Below are 21,591 nucleotides of genomic sequence, written 5' to 3' on the forward strand. Positions count from 1 at the left end.
TATTTTTCATATTTATTGGGTAGATACCTAGGAGTGGCAGTGCTAGGACATATGGTCACTCTATGTTTAATTGTTTGAGGAACTGCCAGACTGTTTCTCAAAGTGTATGCACCATGTTACATTCCCAGTCAGCTTCGTTTTTAAAAAGAGACTCCGGGAAGCTGAGACGTCCTTACCAGTCCTGGATGTGGTGAAGGCTGTGCTTGGAGAAAATCCAAACGGGATGGAGATAGCAGTGATTTGTTGAACATCCAACCTGCTGGGTACAGGATCCACTTAGTGTCACCGATGCAGATGGTCTCAACCACATTCCTGCCCTTTCGCCCTCCGTCCCAAGCCCAGCTTTAGTTTTCTTTACAGTGGTGGTATTCATGGAATGTCTCTCTCTTCCTCTAAATCTCAGATCCAAGAGGCTCTTGTTTCATGTGTATTGTCAGCCCCTGGCAGGCAGTAGGTACTTAGTAGATATTGGTTAGGAGAATAAACGGGCATTTAGAGTAGGGGGTGTTATCCCCATGCTGCAGGAAGCTGAGACTTGGGGGTGGGGGGCTTGAGGAAGCTCACAGGTGACCAGTGATGGAGCACTGTACATCCGAAGTCACTGGGAAGGAAGTGACATCACAGGACAAGCTGGCCCCCAACCCTATCTCATGTTTCTCAGAGAAGACAGATTCTGGGGGACCTCCATGAGGTGATGACTGGCACCTGGGGCGCTCCATGAGGATAAAAGAGCATACAGGAACCCAGCACTCCCTCTTGGCAGGCCCCTCCAGGTTCTCAGGTCCAGTCACTGTGTTCATTGCAGCCCTGCAGGTTACAAACCGTTATCACCATTTACACATGTGGAAACCACCCAGCCTCACAGTTAATGGGGGAGCTGGACTTGAACCTAAGGGGTCTAGTGGGTGTCCTGCCCACATCCCTCACTTCCTCTGCCAGTTCCTCGGGAATAGGAGCCCCACAAAGAGGCCTCGGCTGTCTTCCCCTCCCCCCACCTCACTCCGTAGGGTCATCTGGCCAGCACTCCAGACACTGAGGCCTGTGGAGGTCCCAGGAGGGCCCAGAGACAGGCTTGGGGAGGCTTGGAGCCGCTGTGGGTACTTGTGGGTGGATGTGTGTCTTTTCCTGCAATGATGGCTCATAAATCGTATCACAAATCCTCTACCTTAATGTGAGTCATGTGCCCAAAGGCTGAGCCCCCAGCCATTGTACGAAGAGAGGGCTGGTAGGGTGGGCTTCCTGGGAGAGTGTGAGATGGAGGCTGCGGCCTGAAGGGACGAAGGAAGCTGAGCCCACAGGCAGCTTTTCAGCCACTGGATTGTTGGTCCTCAAAAAACAATGTAAAAGAGAACATGATTGTTGGCTCTGAAATGAGGATTACCTGGGAGCTTTTAAAACCCTCTGCCATCTGACTTACTTCACTTTCGCATAATACCCTCTAGGTCCATCCATGTTGTTGCGCAAATGGTAAGATTTCGTTTTTATTTTTTATGGCCGAGTAGTATTCCATTGTGTATATGTTCCACTTCTTTATCCAGTTGTCTATTGGTGGGCACATAGGGTGCTTCCATATTTGGCTATTGTAAATAATGCTGCAATGAATATAGAGGTGCATCTATCTTTTTGAATTAGTGTTTTGGATTTCTTCGGGTAAATACCCAGAAGTGGAATTGCTGGGTTATAAGGTAGCTCTATTTTTAATTTTTTGAGGAAGCTCCACGCTGTTTTCCATAGTGGCTGCACCAATTTGCAGTCCCACCAACAGTGCACGAGGGTTCCCTTTTCTCCACATCCTTGCCAACACTTGTTGGTTGATTTATTGATGATGGCTATTCTGACAGGTGTGAGGTGATAGCTCATTGTGGTTTTAATTTGCATTTCTCTGATGATTGGTAATGTTGAGCACCTTTTCATATGTTTATCGGCCATCTGTTGTGTGTCCCTACTTATGTGTGGAATCTAAAGAGCAAGATAAATGAACAAACAGAAAGAGACTTATAGATGGTTGCCAGAGGGGTGGGGGTAGGGGAGCTGGGTAAAAAAGGTGAAGGGATTAAGAAGTACAAATTGGTAGTTACAGAATAGTCATGGGGATGTAAATTACAGCATAGAGAATATAGTCAGTAATGTTCCAACAGCTATGTATGGTGCCAGACTAATTGGGGGGGGGGATCACTGCATAAATTATATAAATATCTAACCACTATACTGCACTCCTGAAACTAGTATAAAATAACACTGAATGTGAACTGTAACTGAAAAAAATAATTTAAAAAAACCACCTCTGCCACCCAGGCCTCACCCCTCACCCCCTCACCCATTGAATCTGTGACTCTGGGTGGACCGGGCATCAGTGATTATTTTTCAAAATTCCTCAGGTGAGTCTAATGGGAGTACCTGGGTTCTTGACCTTGAAGGGCGTCAAGGTCATCTGGAGGGCATGTTACATCTCTGGTTTTGTCAGCCCACCCCCAGAGTATCAGTGGGTCTGGGTGAGCCTGAGAATCTGCATTTCAACAAGTTCCCAGGTGAGGCTGATGCTGCCAGGAGAACCATGGCATAGAGTAGCAGCTGCCACCACTGTCATCTGCCTGAGATGCTTGTGGCCTCTCATGGTCACTTTCCTACCTCGATTCTGCATGTATCTGAGGCCTTCCCAGGGAAAGCTTCTCCTCTGTGTCCCCCCACGCCCCAGGAAACCACTGGCCTGCCACCTCTGCCCCCTCTTTCTGGCTTTTCCCACCAGCCTTCAAAATACATGGACTGGGAATTCACTTCCAGGGTCCTCTGTGAGGGGCAGGACTTTACATGGGTACCCCAGTTTAGATCCCCACCCCCATGAGGCATAGATCTTCTCTGAGCCTTGGTTTCCACAGCTGGAAAAAAACAAGGATAATATCACTATTGTGAGAATTTTCTCGTCAAAGTGTCTTCCCTCCCATCCCCCTTTAAAAATTTTAATCTGTATCAAGAAAGTATGTGCCCCTTAGTTTGATGTCAATTTGTGCTGAAAACAAAATAGCACTTAGAACAAACATCAGCAGGACCCTGGCCCCCTCCACCTGCTGCGGCCCAGTTCTACAGCTCTTAACACATTCCGCTGAGCCTTCAGCGATTTACCTCCAAGTTGCTACGTATATGAACTTAACTGGTTTCTTGGTTGTCACAATCACTTTTAGCCATTATCTATTGACTTCCTACTATAGTAGGTTAAGATTTTCAGTCCTCTGGAACCATCTTCCTCTTCCCTTCCCTAACCATTCCAGTATTGTTATGTCACAATGTTTTTTGTTGTTAAATTCATAGTCAGTTTTTTTCACTCCTGTAAGACTGTGTAAATATTGCTTACGTGTTGAGCCAAGCAATGCACTCTGATTCTGTATACTTTTCATTCACAACTTGAGTTAGTAACGGTCTCATTTTTTTTCAGTTGCATAGTTTTCTTTAAATCACTGGATAATGTTCTCCACCTTCAAAATTCTCAGGAGAATACAATGTAGCTTTTTGCATAAACAAGACCACCAGATTCTCTACAAATAATTTATACATATGTACATTATATATAGTTTATACATTTGTATATTTTCCTTTGTTGCTTTCTTGAAATTATATAGGTAGAGAGATATGTATCTCTGTGTATATGTGTGTCTGCTTCCTGGAAATCCCCTTCACCTCTGCCTGTTGGATCTCTCTGTGTCTTCCTCTGTCTTGGTTTACTCCCTCATTTTGGTGGAACACATCCTGCAGTATCTTCCTGAGAAAAGATGCATGGAAGATACAGTTTTTATTGCTGGATTACTTGATTAGTAAATTGGTTGTGTATAGAATTCTAGACTGAATATCATTTTTGTTCACAACTGCGGGGGCAGGGGTGTCAATTTTCCACTGACTTCTAGGTTTCAATGTTACTGTTGAGAAGTCTCATGCCATTCTGATTCTCAGTCCTTCACGTGTAGTCTATTTTTCCTTTTCCCTGGAAGTGTTTGGGATCTTTGGTCATTGGAATTCTGAAATTTCACAATGTCATGTCTTGGTATGGGAATTTTTTCCTTTATTGTGCAGGGTCCCTGCAGTCTGGATACTCACATCATTCAATTCTAGGATGCTTCCATATTTTATACCTTTGGTAATTTTCCTTCATTGATCTCTGAAGCTCCTAATATATAGATGTGGGGCCTACGGGGTGCTTCATGGATGACTCTAATATTCTTACTATTTCTCACTACTTTGCCCACCTCTTCTTTTTGTTCTAGTTTTTGAACGATTTTCTTGAATTTCTCTTCCAACTCATTTACCAAAATTATTTTAGCCCTCATACTTTCAATTTCCAGGAGCTCTGTCTTTTCTTCTGGCTTTTCCTGTTTTATTTCATTTGATCCTCATTTCGTGGATGCAGTAACTGATCTGAGGATTTAATTCTGGCTTCCTTGATATCTTTTTCACACTTTGCATTTTTCATGATTCCCCCCAGTTTCCCCCCCATTTATTTGTATGTTTTGGTCTCTCCCTTCCCTGATGGAGGCTCTCTCCAAATGTCTGATGACCCTTGGCTGTTCATTTATTAAAGTAAGGTACCAAAAGCTGACTGGAAGTTCTGTGGGTGGCAGCTTTCACTCCTGGCCCAATTTAGTCTCTTAATAATAATTAAGCATAATAATTCCGGCTGGATTTGGCTGGGGATGTGGGCAGGATCTCTGTTCAGAACCGAGGACTTCCTCCTAATAGTCCTATGTCTGATCCATGCCTCACCCCACCTTCTTCTCTGCCTGGTGTCCCCAGGGTGCAATTGTTTAGTTCTATTTCTCCAGAAACGTTTCTGCCTATGTCCTGTAGGAGGGACGAAGGCTCTCTTTTAAAATGTATTGTTTATGTGTTCTCAGCAATCTGGGTTTTCATCCTTTCACTGGGTTTGTCCTCCTAATGTATGCTTCTTATTTATATAGTTAATGCACCTGGCTGGAGACTTAGAATCCTGTACGTATTAGTTTGCTAGGGCTGCCATAGCAGAATATTGCAGATTGGGGAGCTTAACCAACAGACATTTATTGTCTCGCAGTTCAAGATACTGGCAGGATTGGGTTCTTCTGGGGCCTCTCTCCTTGGCTTACAGATGGCCACCCTCTCTCTACCTATTAAACAACAATTCCCCATCCCCCCCCCAACCCCTGACACCATCTTCCTACTCTCTGTACTACTCTAAGGATCTCATGTAAGTGGAATCATCAGCGACTGTCTTTTTGTATCTGGCTTACTTTCCTTAGCATAATGTCCTCAAGGTCCATTCGTGTTGTAGCATGTTACACAATTTCCTTCCTTTTTAAGGCTGAATCACACTCCATTGGGTGGATGGACACTTTGCTTATCCATCTGCCTGTACATGGACACTTGGGTTGCTTGCACCTCTTGGCTGTTGTGAATAGGGCAGCTACGAACATAGGTGTGCAGATACCTCTTGAAGACTCTGCTTTCCATTCTTTTGGGTGTGTGCCCAGAAGTGGAACTGCTGGATCATATGGTAATGCTGTGTTTAATTTCTTGAGGAACTGCCAGACTTTTCCACAGTGACTGAACCATTTGATATTTCCACCAACAGGACACACAGTTTCTTGGTTCTCCACATCTTCTCCAGCACTTGCTGTTTCTTGTTTGTTTTTTTGTTTGTTTGTTTTGCTAGTAGCCATACCAGTGGGTGTGAGGTGGTACTCAGTGTGGTTTTGGTTTGCAGTCCCTCATGATCAGTGATGCTGAGCATCTTTTCATGTGCTCACTGCCCAACAACCTCATTTTAATCACCTCTTTAAAGACTGTGTCTCCAAATACGGTTACATGCTAAGGTAACCCTGGCTTAGGATTCCAATGTATGGATTGGGGGGGAACACAGTTCATCCCATAATAAATTCCAGTAGCTATAATTCTTCAGAGCCCAGTTGAAACAGATTTTTTTTTTAAATGACTTTCTGGTTTGGGTGACAATTGGGAGAAGTGGTCATTTTTATGTGGTCTTTTCTCCAACAGTAATTTATCAAAAACCTTTAAAAAAAAAAAAAAGCTCCCTTTGGACCAACCAAGTTTATTCTAGGAATTTATCCTAAGGATATAACTTAACATTGTGTACAAAGATTAGCTATCCAAAATGAGGACCCAAATAGAATCAAATAAAAAAACAAACAAAAAAACCAAAAAAAACAAAATGAGGACCGACCTAAGTTATCCTGCAGGACAGGGCTGGCTTGTAATTTGTATAATTACCGAACATTCATGTGTTGAACTAGCTGCCACCATTATTAATGATGTAGAAAAGGTAGAGAGAGGTCCAGGATACAGTGTAAAGGAGGGACGGTTCATGTGTTGAACTAGCTGCCACCATTATTAATGATGTAGAAAAGGTAGAGAGAGGTCCAGGATACAGTGTAAAGGAGGGACAGTTCCAGAACATGGTACACCCACCTGTGCTATGATGCTGCTACCCTGGCTCTGCTGCCCATGAGCTGGGTGACCTTGGACTAGTCACTCCACCTCCTGGTCTTCCTTCTCCGCATCCTTAATACCCGGGGATGCCCTCACGAGAAGACTCACCTAGGGGCTGTGACATGTACAAACTACTTGGTCCTCTCTGACCATCCTGATTCTGTAGGTTAGAGTTGGGGCCTAGGAATGTGGGTTTCCCCCCTACCACCCTCTCTCTTTTAAATACAAACACAACAGGTGACTCATCTTATCTTCAGGGATGTTTGGGGAACAGTAGCTTCCTCATCAGTCATTTCAAGAGTCCTGCCTGGCTTGGATTTTCTGGGGTTGGCCCTTGTTCTGTGAAATTGCTGTGGTGGTGGTCTTTTTAACTCTGGATGAAGTGCCCTCTACCTTTTTGTGTCCAGAAACTCTGGGAAAACCACTTCCTTGTTAAAGTGTGAAGCAGAAGAAATAATGAGGTACTGATCAATGCTTCCTCATGTCTGTTACCCTCGTGGGGATATGCCGTTCAACATGGGGTTCTCGTGGCCAAGTCTGCCACATGCCTTGGGCTTCTTGCTGCAGAGTCCAGAGGCCATTTCATCTGGGTGGGCATCTCCAAGTTGATGCTGTCCCAGCCCTGGACTCTGGCACGTAGTGAGACTGTGTTTTTCACGAGGCTGCTCCTCTGGGGACGTGATGAAGGCTTCAGAACTTCCGCTGATGGGTGGGGGCTGCAGAGGAGGAAAATAAGAGTGTGTGAGACATGCGGTGCCCTAGAGAGATGCATATAAGTTGGCAAGAGCCTACTGTCCACACTGCCAAGATGCCAGGAGCTGGGGTTGAGGCTGGATCTTAGCTGGCTGAGCAGTGTGGGCTGCGTTAGCTGGGCTGCACACTGGCCGGGGCTCTGGTGTTCAAATTCAGACCCAGACAATGCTGGTGCCCATCAGGTGCTGTGCCAGGTGCTGGAGTGAGTGTCTAGCGAACCTCAGAGTGGAGTCCCCTGAGCACAGCATCAGACTCACCTGAGAGCGCATTAGAAATGCCAATTCTTGGGCGACGCTCCCCCCACTGGTTTAGAAACTTGGGGTTTTAACATGCCTGGTGGAGAATGCTGACTCTGTTCAAGCGTGAAACCCACTGGTGGTCCCGTCTCCCTCATCTGCTTTCCCCCGCTATCCGGATCATTCTAGTTGGCATTGATGGGCGAGGTTTGGGGAGGTTTGTTTGCTCACATGAGTCCGTTCAGATCTCCTGTCCAGGTCATGGTGGTGTTCTGGGCGATGGGGCCCTCCACAAACCCCAACGAGAGAGAGAGAAATAGAGAGGAGTGGAGAGAGAGAGAGAGAGAGAGAGAGAGAGAGAGAGAGAGAGAGAGAGAGAGAGAGAGAGATGGGGTGAGGGAGGAGAGAAAGAAAGAGAAAAAGAAGGACTTTGGTGAGAGAAGAGGCCCAGTGGGGGTGGGCAGTGGCTGCCCGACAGCCTCCCTTTCAGAGGCATCGTCGCCTGGCTGCTGGCCATCGCCTCGCTGAGCTGGCCGGCACGCCCTCTGGCCCTTTACTGCCCTTTGCTGTGGAGCCATGAGGCCGAGCCGCCCGGGCCAGTCATAGCGGAGCTGATTTGGAGAGTGTTTCTGTGTATCGAAATCCATTTTCTTAGTGACGTCAGTTATGAAATCAGAGATGTGTTCCCACTAGGGGCGAAAATACAAATACAACAAGACTGCAAACTCTGGGCCAGGAAGGCTTAGCCGCCCCTGTCACGCCCAATGCTGTATGTGCGTATGTTGTAGAATTTGAACCTAGCGGGTGGGTACAGTTATCAGCCCCACTTCACAGGGGGAATAAACCGAGGTCTGAGAAGTGAAGCGAGGTCCCCCAGGTTGTGGGGCTCTGCTCTCTCAGGGCACCAGCACCTCTAGACTAGTCACCCCAGAAAGACCTGGTTGACCACAGGGGTTTGTTTTAAAGCCCACATCCCTGGTTCTCCTCTCAAAACCCCCTTAGAACTTGATCAGCTCTTCTTTTGTCTAATTTTGGGAATTTGAAATTATTTGTATATAATTTTTTTTCACTGTGCTTCCATTTACTTCTCGGCTACCCATCGTTATATCTGTTTTGAAATACGAATATGAAATCCATGTAATGTAAAAGTGACCATTTTAAAGTGAACAGTTCTGGCGATTTAGTGTATTTCGTGCAACCACCACTTCTACCTAGTTTTAAACCATTTTCATCACCCCAAAGGGAGGCCCTGTTCCCATGAGCAGTCACTCCCATTCCCCTTCCCCCAGCCCCAGTCTGCTTTCTGTGTCTGTGGATTTGCCTGTTCAGGACATGAAGTGATACATATATTTTTAAACACGGTCCTCGCTGTACAGGTGCTTCCTCTTAGCTCATCACCCTTGTCTGGGCCCTGGGTACGCCCTGCGTGCATATTTTAACCCTTCCCAGGGGCAGCTAATCCATTATGGGCTCTCCAAAGTCACAGAGTTCAGGAATAAGCCGCTGAGTGGTCGCCCTCGCTTCCCTGGAAACAAGCTCAGAGAGGCTGTGGTTTGTCCTGGTCGTTGCTCTCCTCAAGGACACGGTTGGGTGGCTTTGTGGAAGGCCAGGGTGGCAGGACACGGGAGCTCAGGGAGAGTGGGAGGCACAGCCCGAACCTCGGATCTGGAACCATTGTGGAACAAGCGAATCTTTGCCTTTGGTCTTTTATACGATAATCTCTGTGCTTCCGCATCCGGAAGACAGAAATGATGGTATCCAGCCAGTAGAACAGTTGTGTGGACTCAGTGATTGGGCACAGGGAGACCCACTTCCCGAACCTCCCCTTTATCGCCCCTTTATCCAAGGGAAGAAATGTGGGAGGTTCTGCCTGAAAATCTCTTAGGACTCAACATGTGGTTCCCAGCCTGGCAGCGCCCCCGCCCCTGCCCCAAGGCTGAGTGGGCAGAAGAGCACTGAGCACAGGACTGAGATTAGCCTTGGAGGGGCGGTCGAGGGATGGTGCGGTGTGGAAGGCCGGTGAGGCCTGGTTCCAGACTCTGCCTCAGGCCCTGGGTTCAAATCCTGCCCCTTCCACTTTCTGGCTGTGTTTGCCTTGGGTGGGCCACAGCCCCTCTCTGAGCCTTAGTTTCCTCGCCTGTGGAGTGAGGGGCTATTTCCTCCTTAAGGTTTTGATGACAACGATTAATAAGTAACTGAGTATTAACAACAGGCCGGCACTTTACATCAATTACCTCATTTTATCCGGACAACCACCTTCCCCATCCTTGTACAGATGAGGAAGCTGACGCACAGGGAAGTGAAAGCATGTTCCCAAGGTCACAGATCCAGAAAGTGTGGAGCTGGGGACCACATTCTGCTCCTAACTCTCCCACGAGCCCCTAGGGGTGCCTCACGGCCTCCACCAGCCTTGCGTGAAGCTCCTCCTGGGAGCGCCTTCACTTCTTGTGTTAAATTGTGACAGAACACACATAACGTGAAATTTACTGTCTTAACCACTTTTTGGTGCATCCTTCAGTGGCATTAAGCACAATCACATTGTTGTACAACCATCACCACCATCCATCTCCAGAACTTGTCCGCCTTTCCAAAGTGAAAGTCTGTCCCCGTTAAACACTGACCCCCCCATTCCCCTCCCCCAGCCCCTGGCAACCACTACTTTCTGTCTCTGAATTTGACTCCTCTAGGGGCCTCGTGTAAATGGAATCATACAGTTTTTTGTCTTTTTGTGACTGGCTTGTTTTGCTGAGCATAACGTACTCAAGATCCATCCGTGTGGTAGCATATGTCAGGATTTCCTTCCTTTTTAAGGCTGAACGATGCTCCTTTGTATGGATGAGACCCCATTTTGTTTGTCCGTTATGTCTTCATTCTTTCCACCCTCATCTGTAAGCCCAGCCTCCCTTGAGAGGCAGCAGAGGTGCTGGGGGTGGGGTGGCTAGTCTCCTTCCTTTGCAGGGGGATCCTCAGTTTGGGAGGGGGGCTGCCATCCCTAGCACCCCTGCCTCGGCGAAACCTGGGGTGCCATCTTGACAGGTCCCAACCTGGGTAAGCAGATGTAGCAAAAAACGTAGGATGCCCAGTTAAATTTGCATTTCAGATCACCAGTCTGATCGTTTCTAGTGTAAGTATGTCCCATGCAGTGTCCCTAAAAAATTATTAGTTCATGTGAAACTCAGATGTAACTGGGCAGCCTGTGTTTTATCTGATAACCCCATACCCAACCCACAAGTAGAAGGGGCAGTAAGCCGGGGGTGAATTTTGGGGGTGAGAGTCCCTACAGTGGCAGCCCATTCCCGGCTTGAGGGGACCAGCGGGAGGCCACTGTCCAGGCGGCAGTCTGGTTTTCTTAAAGGGCCTGCTTCCCATAGGCCACTCCATGTCCAGGCAGGCGAGGAGCCACTGGATTATATAGAGTCTAGTCCCAGGATCCTTCCATAACCCCAGAATGATGCAAGTCTTGTGGTCTCTGCCCAGTGTCAGCCACACTGAGATACTGCGTGGCATAGAATCAGCTATTGCCTTTTCCTGTCCTCCACTTACAGCTAGGTTGGCTGACTCTGGGCAGGGGTACAGTGGGTGCTGTGGGGCACGCAGGCTCACAGCCTCCTAGGGGAGAGGTGCCCACTGCCCAGCACAGGCCCCTGTGACCTGAGGCAGGAAAGCCCTCGGTCAGGGCGGGAGTGGGAGGAGGGAAGTGGGTGCTCTGTATTTCCCTCTGCTGATGTAGCTTCCGGCGTTGATGGCAGTGGGCCTCCTCCCTGCCTTAGCTGCCTCACCCAGTAGCCCCCAACCACAGCTTGGGGGTACAGAAGTCTGACCCCTTGCCTCAGGTGGGACACATTCCACGGTGCTTCCCATGTGATCAGGCTGAAGTGTGTGTCCAGCTGAGACCACCACCTCCTGCCTCCTCACCCCCTTCCCCAACAAATCACATTCACAGGGATGCCAGTTTCAGGCTGTGCTCCTAGAGAATACCTGGGTCGTGGGTCACTTTCTAAATGGACAGGCTGCTTTCTGCTGGAGCAGAAGGCTCTCAGGTTCTTTGTCCCGGCCAATCCCAGGCCATTGGCACATCCTCCTCCCAGGGCTGGGCACTTGTCATGTGGAGAATGAGGTGTCTAGAACTGGAAGCCCATTCCCCCGTGGAGCTTGTCATCTGGTTGAGCAGGGAGGATGCGTTCTGAAAAGGTGGAAGGACCCAGGCACTCTCCTGAGTCCACACGGAGTGTCGGACACGGGCCCCGACGCAGTGGGTCCTGGTTGGGGAGCATTGTGGGCTGGAGTGCTCCCAGCTGTTCCTGAGGAGGAGGCGTGATCTGGGCTGGATTGGGCGGGATTTGAATGGTAGGGGTGGGGATTTTGAGTAAGGACAGGCGGTGTGGGTGAGGTCTCAGAGACAAAAAGGTCCATGAGTGGTCAGGACTGGTTCTGACTTTGGGGTTGGGGGTGATGGGAGTGGAGAATGGTGACAGATCAATGACTGAGATCATTTGGGAGGGTGTATTTGGATGCCACACTTAATTTGGATTTTACCTCCAGTGCAGGGCATGTAAGTGAGGATGGCCCAGGTGAGAGACAGTAGGGAGTAGCGGAGCCACCTGGATGCGCTGCGCCTATCTAGAGGAAGCAGCTGCTGTAGGACTCCGGTCCATTTTGCCATCTCTTGTGAGTTGGCATATCTTGTGATTTTTTTAGGAGCATCAAGAGGCCTGAATATTTATGTGAAATCTCTTGATTGTGAAATGTTGGCAATTAATTCCAGTGTGTTATAAAAAGGCTGTGTGGGACCAATAAAACCTGTACGTTGGCAAGTTTCAGCCTCCGAACCTCTGGTATGCAGCCTCTGCTCCAGGGAGTTGGAAGGAAGAGCGATGGGACAGACTCCCCCCACTCCGCACCCCCACATTCCACCCAAAGGCCCTTACCAGGTGGAGTGTCCCCTCCTTGGTGCCTTCTGAGGCCTCCTAATAACTCTAATAACACGAAGGACAGATGCAGGTGGGGGCTTACTTTGTGTTGGGCACCATACTGAGGGATTTAATTCTCACAGCCACCTATGGGATGAGGAGTTTTAGACTCCTTCTGTTATACATGAGGAAACAGAGGGACAGAGAGGTCCAGAAACTTGCCTAAAGTCACACAGCCTATAAGTAGAGCAAAACTATGAGCCCAGTTTTGCTGATTTTTTTCCTTTTTATTTTATTATGTTAAGATATAGATGGATAAGATAAAATTTGCCACTTTTAAGAGCACAGTTCAGTGGCATTAATTACATTCACAATGTTATGCAGCCATCACCTCTATCTAGTTTCAAAACTTTTCCATCACCTCAAACAGAAACTCGGTTTCCACTAAACAACTCCCCATTTCTCCCTACCCCCAGCCCCCGACACTCACCATTCTACTTTCTCTCTTTATGAATTTAACTATTCTAGACACCTCATATAAATGGAATCATACAGTACTTGCCCTTTTGTGACTGGCTTATTTCCCTTAGCATAATGTCCTCCAGGTTCATCCATGTTGTAGCATGTGCCAGAATATCCTCCCTTTTTAGGGCTGAGTAAGATTCCATTGTGTGGACGGACCCCATTTGGTTAATCCATTTATGCGTCGATGGACACTTGGGTTGTTTCCACCTGTTGGCTATTGTGAATAAGGCTGCTACGAACACAGGTGTACAAATATCTCTTCAAGTATCTGCTTTTGATTCTTTTGGGGCTATCAGGTCTGCCAATTTCAATTCCTTAAGGTCCCCCAAGCACGTAAGGTCCCCATGCAGTTGAAGTGTCCCCACTGAGTGCTCTTCCAAACGCTTTTTTGATTACCTCCAGCAGTGGGGAACTTACCACCTCCAGAGACAGCCTCTTCAGTACCCAGTGTGTAGCCCAGCTCTGTGTCCCTGTAGCTGCCATGCACCCAGGATGTGCTCCTTTTTTCTTCTTCACTGCATCCCTCCTTGGTCTTCTCTGGGTTGGCCTTCTGCGCATGTGCAGGGGAAGCTCTCCAATTCACTCTTGACTCTAACTATACATCACAGACTCCTAGGCCTCCCTTCCCTCTCCCCAACTTCTAAGAGAGGGAACGATATTCAACCGTGGGAAGCAGGAGGGACGTGTCTTTAAAAACCACCACCGGTGACAAAAACCATACAAACACTCCATGGTAGATCTGCCTCACTGTTAACCTCACCGAGTTGCCCCAAGACAGAGAGGACTGTGGAGGTTCCGTCCGCCGTGTCAAGTGCCACTCCCGTCACCCTCCCGGGAGCTCACCCTCTCTCCTTTGTCTCCGCAGGGACCTACCAGGGCCAGTGGGTTGGTGGCATGCGCCAAGGCTATGGTGTGCGACAGAGTGTCCCCTACGGCATGGCGGCAGTCATCCGCTCGCCCTTGAGGACATCCATCAACTCCCTGCGCAGTGAGCACACCAATGGCACGGCCCTGCACCCCGACGCCTCCCCGGCGGTGGCCGGCTCCCCGGCCGTGTCCCGGGGGGGCTTCGTGCTCGTGGCCCACAGCGACTCTGAGATCCTCAAGGGCAAGAAGAAGGGGCTGTTCCGGCGCTCCCTGCTGAGCGGGCTGAAGCTGCGCAAGTCCGAGTCCAAGAGCAGCCTGGCCAGCCAGCGCAGCAAGCAGAGCTCCTTCCGCAGCGAGGCCGGCATGAGCACGGTCAGCTCCACGGCCAGCGACATCCACTCCACCATCAGCCTGGGCGAGGGCGAGGCCGAGCTGTCGGTCATCGAGGACGACATCGACGCCACCACCACCGAGACCTACGTGGGCGAGTGGAAGAACGACAAGCGCGCAGGCTTCGGCGTGAGCCAGCGCTCGGACGGGCTCAAGTACGAGGGCGAGTGGGCCAGCAACCGGCGGCATGGCTACGGCTGCATGACCTTTCCCGACGGGACCAAGGAGGAGGGCAAATACAAGCAGAACATCCTAGTGAGCGGCAAGCGCAAGAACCTCATCCCGCTGCGCGCCAGCAAGATCCGCGAGAAGGTGGACCGGGCTGTGGAGGCGGCCGAGCGGGCGGCCACCGTTGCCAAGCAGAAGGCGGAGATCGCGGCCTCCAGGTAGGAGGGTGAAGGGTGGGGCAGGGGAGGGGCAGGGCGGCTTCTGGGTGGCGGAGCCAGGCCTGATCTGGTCAATGCGATCCAGCTGGAGGCCTACACTGGCGTTTCTCAAACTGTGCCCCGTGGAACCCTGGGGTTCCTCAGGAGGTCTCAGAGGTGGGGCAAGGAAATGGTCGATCTGGCTGCTACAGCCTCTCCTCAAACAGAGCAGTATCTCTTTTGTCTGTTTTTTTATGCTGTGTTTCACATAAAATATTGACAGATAAAGACAGTGGGCTGTTTTGCTGGTAAAATGCTTTGGACAGCTGCCCGCTTAAGACAAAGGTGTGATGCCACTGAGGCGACACTCCCAGGTGGGCATGGAGTGAGCGCCCGGCATTGCTGGGATGTGGGAGGAGGGTGTAAGCTTCCCTGGCCACACCAGCCTGCAGCCCAGATTGTCCATAGGCCTGGGAGATGGCACCAACCTGACAGATCAGCTGTGGGCACTGGGCAAGGGTTTGTGCAAGACATCGTGCTGTGGGTCAACAGCTGTTCTGAATGGATGCAGGACTTCCTGGGTTTAGGGTCAGCAGGGCTACTGGGCCCTAAGCAGCGGGTCCAGAGTTGACTGTTGGTGGGTGCCATGTTGGATTTCAAGGTATCTTTAGTGTTGGTGCTGGGATGAGGGCTTCGGAGCTGCAAGAGGGGGACCCAGGGTCTGGATTCCTGGAAACTGCGGAGGTAAGTGCCTGAGCCTGGATCTGGTCCGGGCTAGGCTGTGGGAGGCTGCGGACAGCCAGAACATGGCAGGCGCCTGCCGCAGGTTGAAGGAAGTTGCCATGTTAAAAGCCTAGTGCCCCCTAAGCGGCCATGCTCCTGGGTTCTAACTGGGAGCTTCCGCCATCTGTCTGCTTTTGCGGGTCACAGTAAGGCCCTCAGGGTCTTCCCTGAGAGCCTTGGGGCTTGGGACAGGGGTCTGGGGACTGCTTTAGGTCCTTCAGGCTGCCCAGGCAGGAGACATCCAGGATGACAGGCCCTAGCATCTTTCTGGATGATTCTGTATTCCCAGCCAGGGGCAGGCCTGGAGTTATTCCAGGAAAACTCCCAGCTCAGTTATGCTCAGGCCTTTTCAACCTTGTCACTTAATTAAAATTTTAGCCCATTTGGTTCTGGGTTTCCATGACCTTTGAGCCACAGTGAAAGAATAAAAATGGTGGCTGTAGTTTGTTGGCAGAATATCTGCCACTCACAGCATCTGAGGTTTTAGAGGGAAGCGAAATCCATTCCAAGAAGCCGAAAGAAAAATGGCATTACTATACCTGAACACCGAGGTCCAAAATTGCTCTGTCCGCCCCCTCTCTACTCCCCCAGAAATGTTCAGGCACCGAAATAAACACGAGCCACATTTATGACTACTCACCTAGTATTTTCAGATCAAATTAGGTTCAATAGTTATTTTTTCCATTATAAATGTAATACTTGCTCCATATAGAAAAATTGGAAAATAGAATGTAAACGGAGAAAAGCGACATTAGGTCTGGTCTAATATGTCACCAGAGACTCTTGCTGGCATCTTGGCATATTCCCTTCCATTCAATGTTTGCTTTTTTTTTTTAATATACCTTTTGTATTATGTTTGGTCGTTTGGCTGGCTTCAGTGGACAAGAAGCAGTTACAGGGTAGGGCATGGCATTATCAAAGATTTGGGGTGCTCATGGCAGCTTCCATCTGGCCTATAGGTTGTTCTCGGCCAAGGGTCTGGGAGGCAAAAGCACAAGGATTCAGTGGACAACCTTCCACGAAACTGACTTTATTTTAGAGTCCAATGACCAGGTGAACTTTTTAGGACTGAGGAGTTTTCTGACAAATCCCACAGAAATTTGGGGCGGGGGGACGGCGCGCTGATTCCCATTAAGGAGCCAAAGCCGTGGTGTGGGCAAAGCTCAGAGTCAGCACACCCAGGGAGCGCCACCCAGGAGCCTTAGCCTCCTCATCTGTGACAGGAATAATGGTGCTCACCTGCTGTGAAGGCCTGACAACTGGAGTGATGACAGTTCCATCCTGTGCCTGGGGCCTTCCCGCCCCTCTGGGTAGGGAGGGGAGTGTGGGGCCTTTTATGAGAAGCAGGGACTGGGAGAGGGCCTGGAGTGCAAGAGGGGTGTAAAGAAGTTGGGGCAGCCTAGGACCTGTGGGGTATTGGCCAGCCAGGTTCGGTGCACCCTGGTGAGGCCTCTGCCAGTGTGTTACTTAATGGAGGGAGGACCATGGGAAGGAGGGCAGAGGGATTGATCAGTGTGCAACCGAGAGGATTGTCCCATCACAGGTGTGACAGGCACCTGGGCAGGTGCTCAGGGAGGGGTAAAGTGGGTTCCTGGTTACATATGCCTGCTACGTTTGGGGTTTTGGAGTCCAGCCCCTTTGTGAGAATGGGGCTGGCTGACCAAAGTGTCCCACTCTGTACACGCATACATTTACACATACCCCACACACAACTCACTCACATGTGCACGTGCACTCATAACACACACGCACCACTCATTCATACTCACATACACACGCATTCAGACACACACAGGGACTTGGGTGCTGTGGGAGGGGCGATGCATAGCCTGGACCTGTGCAGTGCCAGGGGTGGGGTATGTAACCCGCTTGTCGCCTCCATCTCTTCCTAGGTGGGTCTCCTAGGTCATGGATGTTCAAAATCACAGAGCCTGGCATTTAAAATGTGTCTGAGAGGAGGGCAGACCTTAGGCAGCATCTGGAACCGCTTCTCAGAGCCTAGGCTCACTGAACCTGCAAACCCTTGTCCAGCCTGGGCCAATCACTGCTGAGTTACCCGGGGAAGGTGCTTACCCTCTCTGGGCCAGGTTTCCCATAGAAGGATGGGATGGAACAACACATGGAGCCTTCAGCTTGTGTGGGGCCCAGTGTGCTCCGTTGTCCCCCTCCCAATCTCCCCTGAGCCATGCTGGCTCTCCCTCACCCTTCAGCTCCCACCAGCCTTGTGGGGAGGTAGGCGTGTCTGCACATCCATGGGTGTGACCTAGCCATGCTGGCTTCCTGGTGCCCGGGGTCACCCCTTGGAGGAGGGAGGTGACAGTGTCCTCAGTTACCACCATGGGGATGAGGATGAGCCTCATTCGAGGTTACAGGTGGAGCTGCCTGTCCTGCATTTTCTTAATGGGCTTAGATTTGGGGAAAAAAAAAAAAAAAAAGAGGAGTGAACAGAGGCCATGTCCTCAAGAGTGAAGCCAGCGGATGGATGGCTGAGTCAGCTCCCCCAAAGCCCTGAGGCTTACTCTCCACTGGCGCATGAAAGTGGCCACGGCAGCCTCGTGGACTCCGGTCACTGTCACAGCCAAGAGATGGCCAGGCAGTGAGGGAGCTATGGCCGTCCCGGTACAGGTTACTGAGCTGAGTCAGATACAAACAGTTGGGTGTGTCCTCACCAGAGCGCCCAGGGCCTTCCCCAAGAGTAGCTGCTGTGAGGAGGGGAACACAGGCTTTCCTGGAAAATGGGGGCGGGGGGGGGGTCACACCAAGTTTGAGTTCTGAGAGGTGGTCCCATTCTCTCCACTTCACAGAGTGGACTGAGGCCCATGGCAGCTAAGGGCAGGGACTGGCCACACAGCTCAGGGGGAGCTGGGATTCGTCTTGGGACAGGGCCTGCAGCAGGTTCCCAGCTCCCTGCCCCACCCTACTTGTGTGCACTGGAATTGCCTGGGGTGCTCTTCTTATGCTGGCCACCTGGAGATGCTGAGTTCCTTCCTGGGAAGCCACCTGGGCTGCAGAGCCCTTCAAATCTTTCCAGGTGATTCTCAGGTGCCCTCAACACCCTCCTCTGGTATATAAAATGCAGATGACTGGGCCCCACACCCAGAGCTTCTGATTCAACAGGGCTGGGTGGGACCTGAGAACTTGCATTCCTGGGGAGACCCCAGGATGCTGGCATTGCTGGCATGGGAACCACCACTCTACTCTCTCATAGGAGGCCACAGGGGAGTGGAGATGCCCACAGATGTACCTGAGGCAAAGGCAGAAGGTGGAGTGTGCCCTGACAGGGTCTTCAGTGGGAGGCGAGGGTGAGGGGAAGGTGTGCCAGTCGGGTCAATCTGGACAAGACAAGATCAGAGCAGAAGGCACTGCCATCCTTCACCTGTGACTTCCTCTGCAGGGTCTTCTTCACCCCATTATGAACTCCCCTTAGTGATGGGCTGTGACAGACTCCATCCTGTCCTATCACCCAACAGTCATTAGTCCCAGACAAGTGGGAAAATTGATGGCTCTCTCAGTGAACCTGCTTTAAGCAGATTGTATTCCGTGGACCACAGTATAGACCCCTCCTGCCTTCACACACTTGGGACACTTTTATGAAGTGTCCTCTACCTGGATAGCAAATATGTCACCTCCTCACCTGCTGCTCCTTTATCACCCCTCAACATGTCTGTGGCAGACATAACTAGTCAATCACAGTGCTCCTAGCTGCTGGCCTGGAAAATGAAACCCAATGACCATTGTCTGCTACTCACCAGAGGGCTTAGTCTTTCCAAGGACCAGCCTACAGCCTGGTTGAGAATCAAAATATAAACCTGTCACCTACTAGAGATGAAAGAAGGCAACACACTTTAACTTTCAGTTACAGAGCCCTTAGTCACATGACTCACAGCTCCCCAGGTATAAACCAGATAAAGGCACTGGTGGGAGCTGAAGTGGGGGTGGGACGGGGCAGATTGTGGCCCGTTTGCCCCTTCCTGTCTTCCCTTAAAGGGTGGCCCTGGGACACTTTAGCAGCATCCTGGGTTGACAGTGCTGGGATCAGCTAGCTATGTCTGCCTAGGGGGAGGGATAGGAGGGTTCTGAACGGTATGAAACCCAGGACTGATTGGACCCTACAGACCCTGTGAAAGTCACATGGGAGTCTGGGGTGTTCCTTTTGTTGGGAACCCCTCTCTCTGCCTCCTCTGCGATTTATCTCAAATAAGCGTCTAAAGTAAAGAGATGTCAAAGGGTTTTGTAAAGTCATAAAAAGCTGAGAGGAGGAGGTGTTTATTATCATGTATTGACTCCATTCAATTGGAACGTGAACTCTCCCAGGCCAGGGGTTTACTGCTGAGTCCCCAGTACCTGGGACAGTATGTGGCTCAATAGCGTAGTGTCTGCGCAATAGTTATTAATATGTTTTGGATGAATGAATGAATAACTGCTTAAGCCCCACTTTCTTTCATTGTCTGGGGCACTGGCCACTTCCTTTGGTTCTGGGGACCAGGAGGCATGGTGGTGGCCGTGGCTGCCTTGAGGCTAGGGGATGACTGGACAAAGCTCACGAGGAACAGCGGTAGCCACAGCTGAGTGATTTGTCTTGTCCGAAGGGACTACAGGACTTTGCTTGTCTCTTGGTGCCCACAGATTCTTGAGGATGTGAGGTGGACCCTCCTGGGTCCAGCAAGGCAGGTCTTCTGGCAGAGTTCACAGGAGAGAGAATTGCATGCTCCTGAGGCTTAATCCGGTGTTGTAACGCTTGGGCCCTGACATCCCATGGACACGGTTTGAGTCCTGACTCGCTTGCTCAATCTCTGGCCTTCGGCAGGTCACCAACTCTGCAGAGGATGGTGGAGGGGGAATTCCCCCTGGGATCCTGTGTTGTGGGGATCACACAAGATGGTGTGTGTGTAGTGCGTAGCACAGTGCCTGGGCATGGGGGTGTTTGTGAAGGCGAGGATGAGAACTCATTGTGTGCAACACGCGCGCGCGCGCACACACACACACACACACACACACACACACACACACACACACACCCCAAGACCCCTGCAGGGGACCAGATTGACTCTTGAAATTGCTCTTTAAGTTGATTAGGAGCGAAGGTGGGGTGGGGGTGGGGAGTGGATCTCCAGAACATGCTAGCCAGGATGATGCTCCAAACGCTCCGTGTCCCCGCCCCCCACTTCTTGGCCTGGCTCCCCTGTGGCATTCAACCCACAGTCTGGAGCTTGGGGCCACCTCTGCTTCCTGGGAGTGACTGCTATGCTTGGGGACAAGGAGGAGGCAGGCAGGGGTGGCTGTGCTTTTTGAGAATCCCTTGATCCCCCAGGAACAGCCTTGGATGGACACAGATGTTAGGTGGGAGGTAGTGCTGGGCTGGGGGGCCCTGGGGCACAGAGGGCATCCACCTGTCCTGGTGGGGCGAGAGCCTTCCTAGAGGTAGCCTCAGGTGGATGAGGGCACCTGCTCCTGTGTGTTGAGGCTGGCTGGGTTTTCATGGCAGTTGACAGGGCTGTGGCGACAGGCCCACCTGTGTGCCAGCTATCAGCTGATGTTGTCTTGTGCTTTGCTGAGTGAGCAGAAACTCAGGCTCAGGCGGACGGAGCCAAAAGGGATCTTGATAGGCATTTAGATGGGAGATGACAAATTCTTGGCACACTGGCAACCATTCCTCACTCCTGCACCCACGGCAGACATGACTAATTGATCGCTGCACACAGAATCTTAATGCCAGGCAGGATGGGGACCGTCTCTGCCAACGCAGTGGGAAAATGGGCCCCCTGGGCAGTGTGGCCAAGAGCCAGGCTCCCCTATATTACAGGGCAATGCCTGGGTCTCACAACCAGGCAGTGTCCCAGTCAGAACTAGACCTCACATCTGGGGTGCTGCCTCCTGCCCTGCTCCATCTCTTGGCCCCTTCAGACCTGGACCATATTCACCTCCCATCATGAATATGGGGGCGGGGCACAGGGGAGGGATGGCTGGCTCCTTTGAAATATTCTCTAAGTGTTGCCGCTGGGATGGGAAGGATTTAGTGTACAAACCTCAGGTGCTCAGGGAGGGGCTTCCATATGCTTTTTGAACACCTGCTGTATGTCTGGCTCTGAGCTGGTATCTCTACCGCTGGGTCTCAGGGCACCCTGCCTGTTTGCCGTCAGCTGTCCGCAGTGACTCTGCTGCTCCTGTGAGGTACAGATCTGCACCAGGCCAGTCCCAGAGCCGGTCACAAGGAGTCGTGCGATGGGGTCCAGGTGGGAGCTTAAATGACCTGCCAGGAGATTGCCTGAGCTCTCTGACTGGGGCATCTTTGCC

General features: G+C 50.7%; 1 protein-coding gene across 2 annotated transcripts in view; it reads left to right on the forward strand.

The window, feature by feature from the left end:
• Positions 1-21,591, forward strand: part of JPH3 (junctophilin 3) — a 93,481-nt gene that overhangs the window by 22,199 nt on the left and 49,691 nt on the right. For both annotated transcript variants that reach the window (XR_002123073.1, XM_019635091.1), the window contains exon 2: positions 13,758-14,535. Coding sequence is in view for 1 of the 2 variants with exons in the window: in XM_019635091.1 (XP_019490636.1) it covers positions 13,758-14,535 (778 nt within the window). In the remaining variant the exon portion in view is untranslated. The remainder of the gene's footprint in view (positions 1-13,757; positions 14,536-21,591) is intronic.

This window comes from Hipposideros armiger, unplaced genomic scaffold (genome assembly GCF_001890085.2).
Source record: "Hipposideros armiger isolate ML-2016 unplaced genomic scaffold, ASM189008v1 scaffold_19, whole genome shotgun sequence".
In the NCBI taxonomy this organism is placed as follows: Eukaryota; Metazoa; Chordata; class Mammalia; order Chiroptera; family Hipposideridae; genus Hipposideros; species Hipposideros armiger.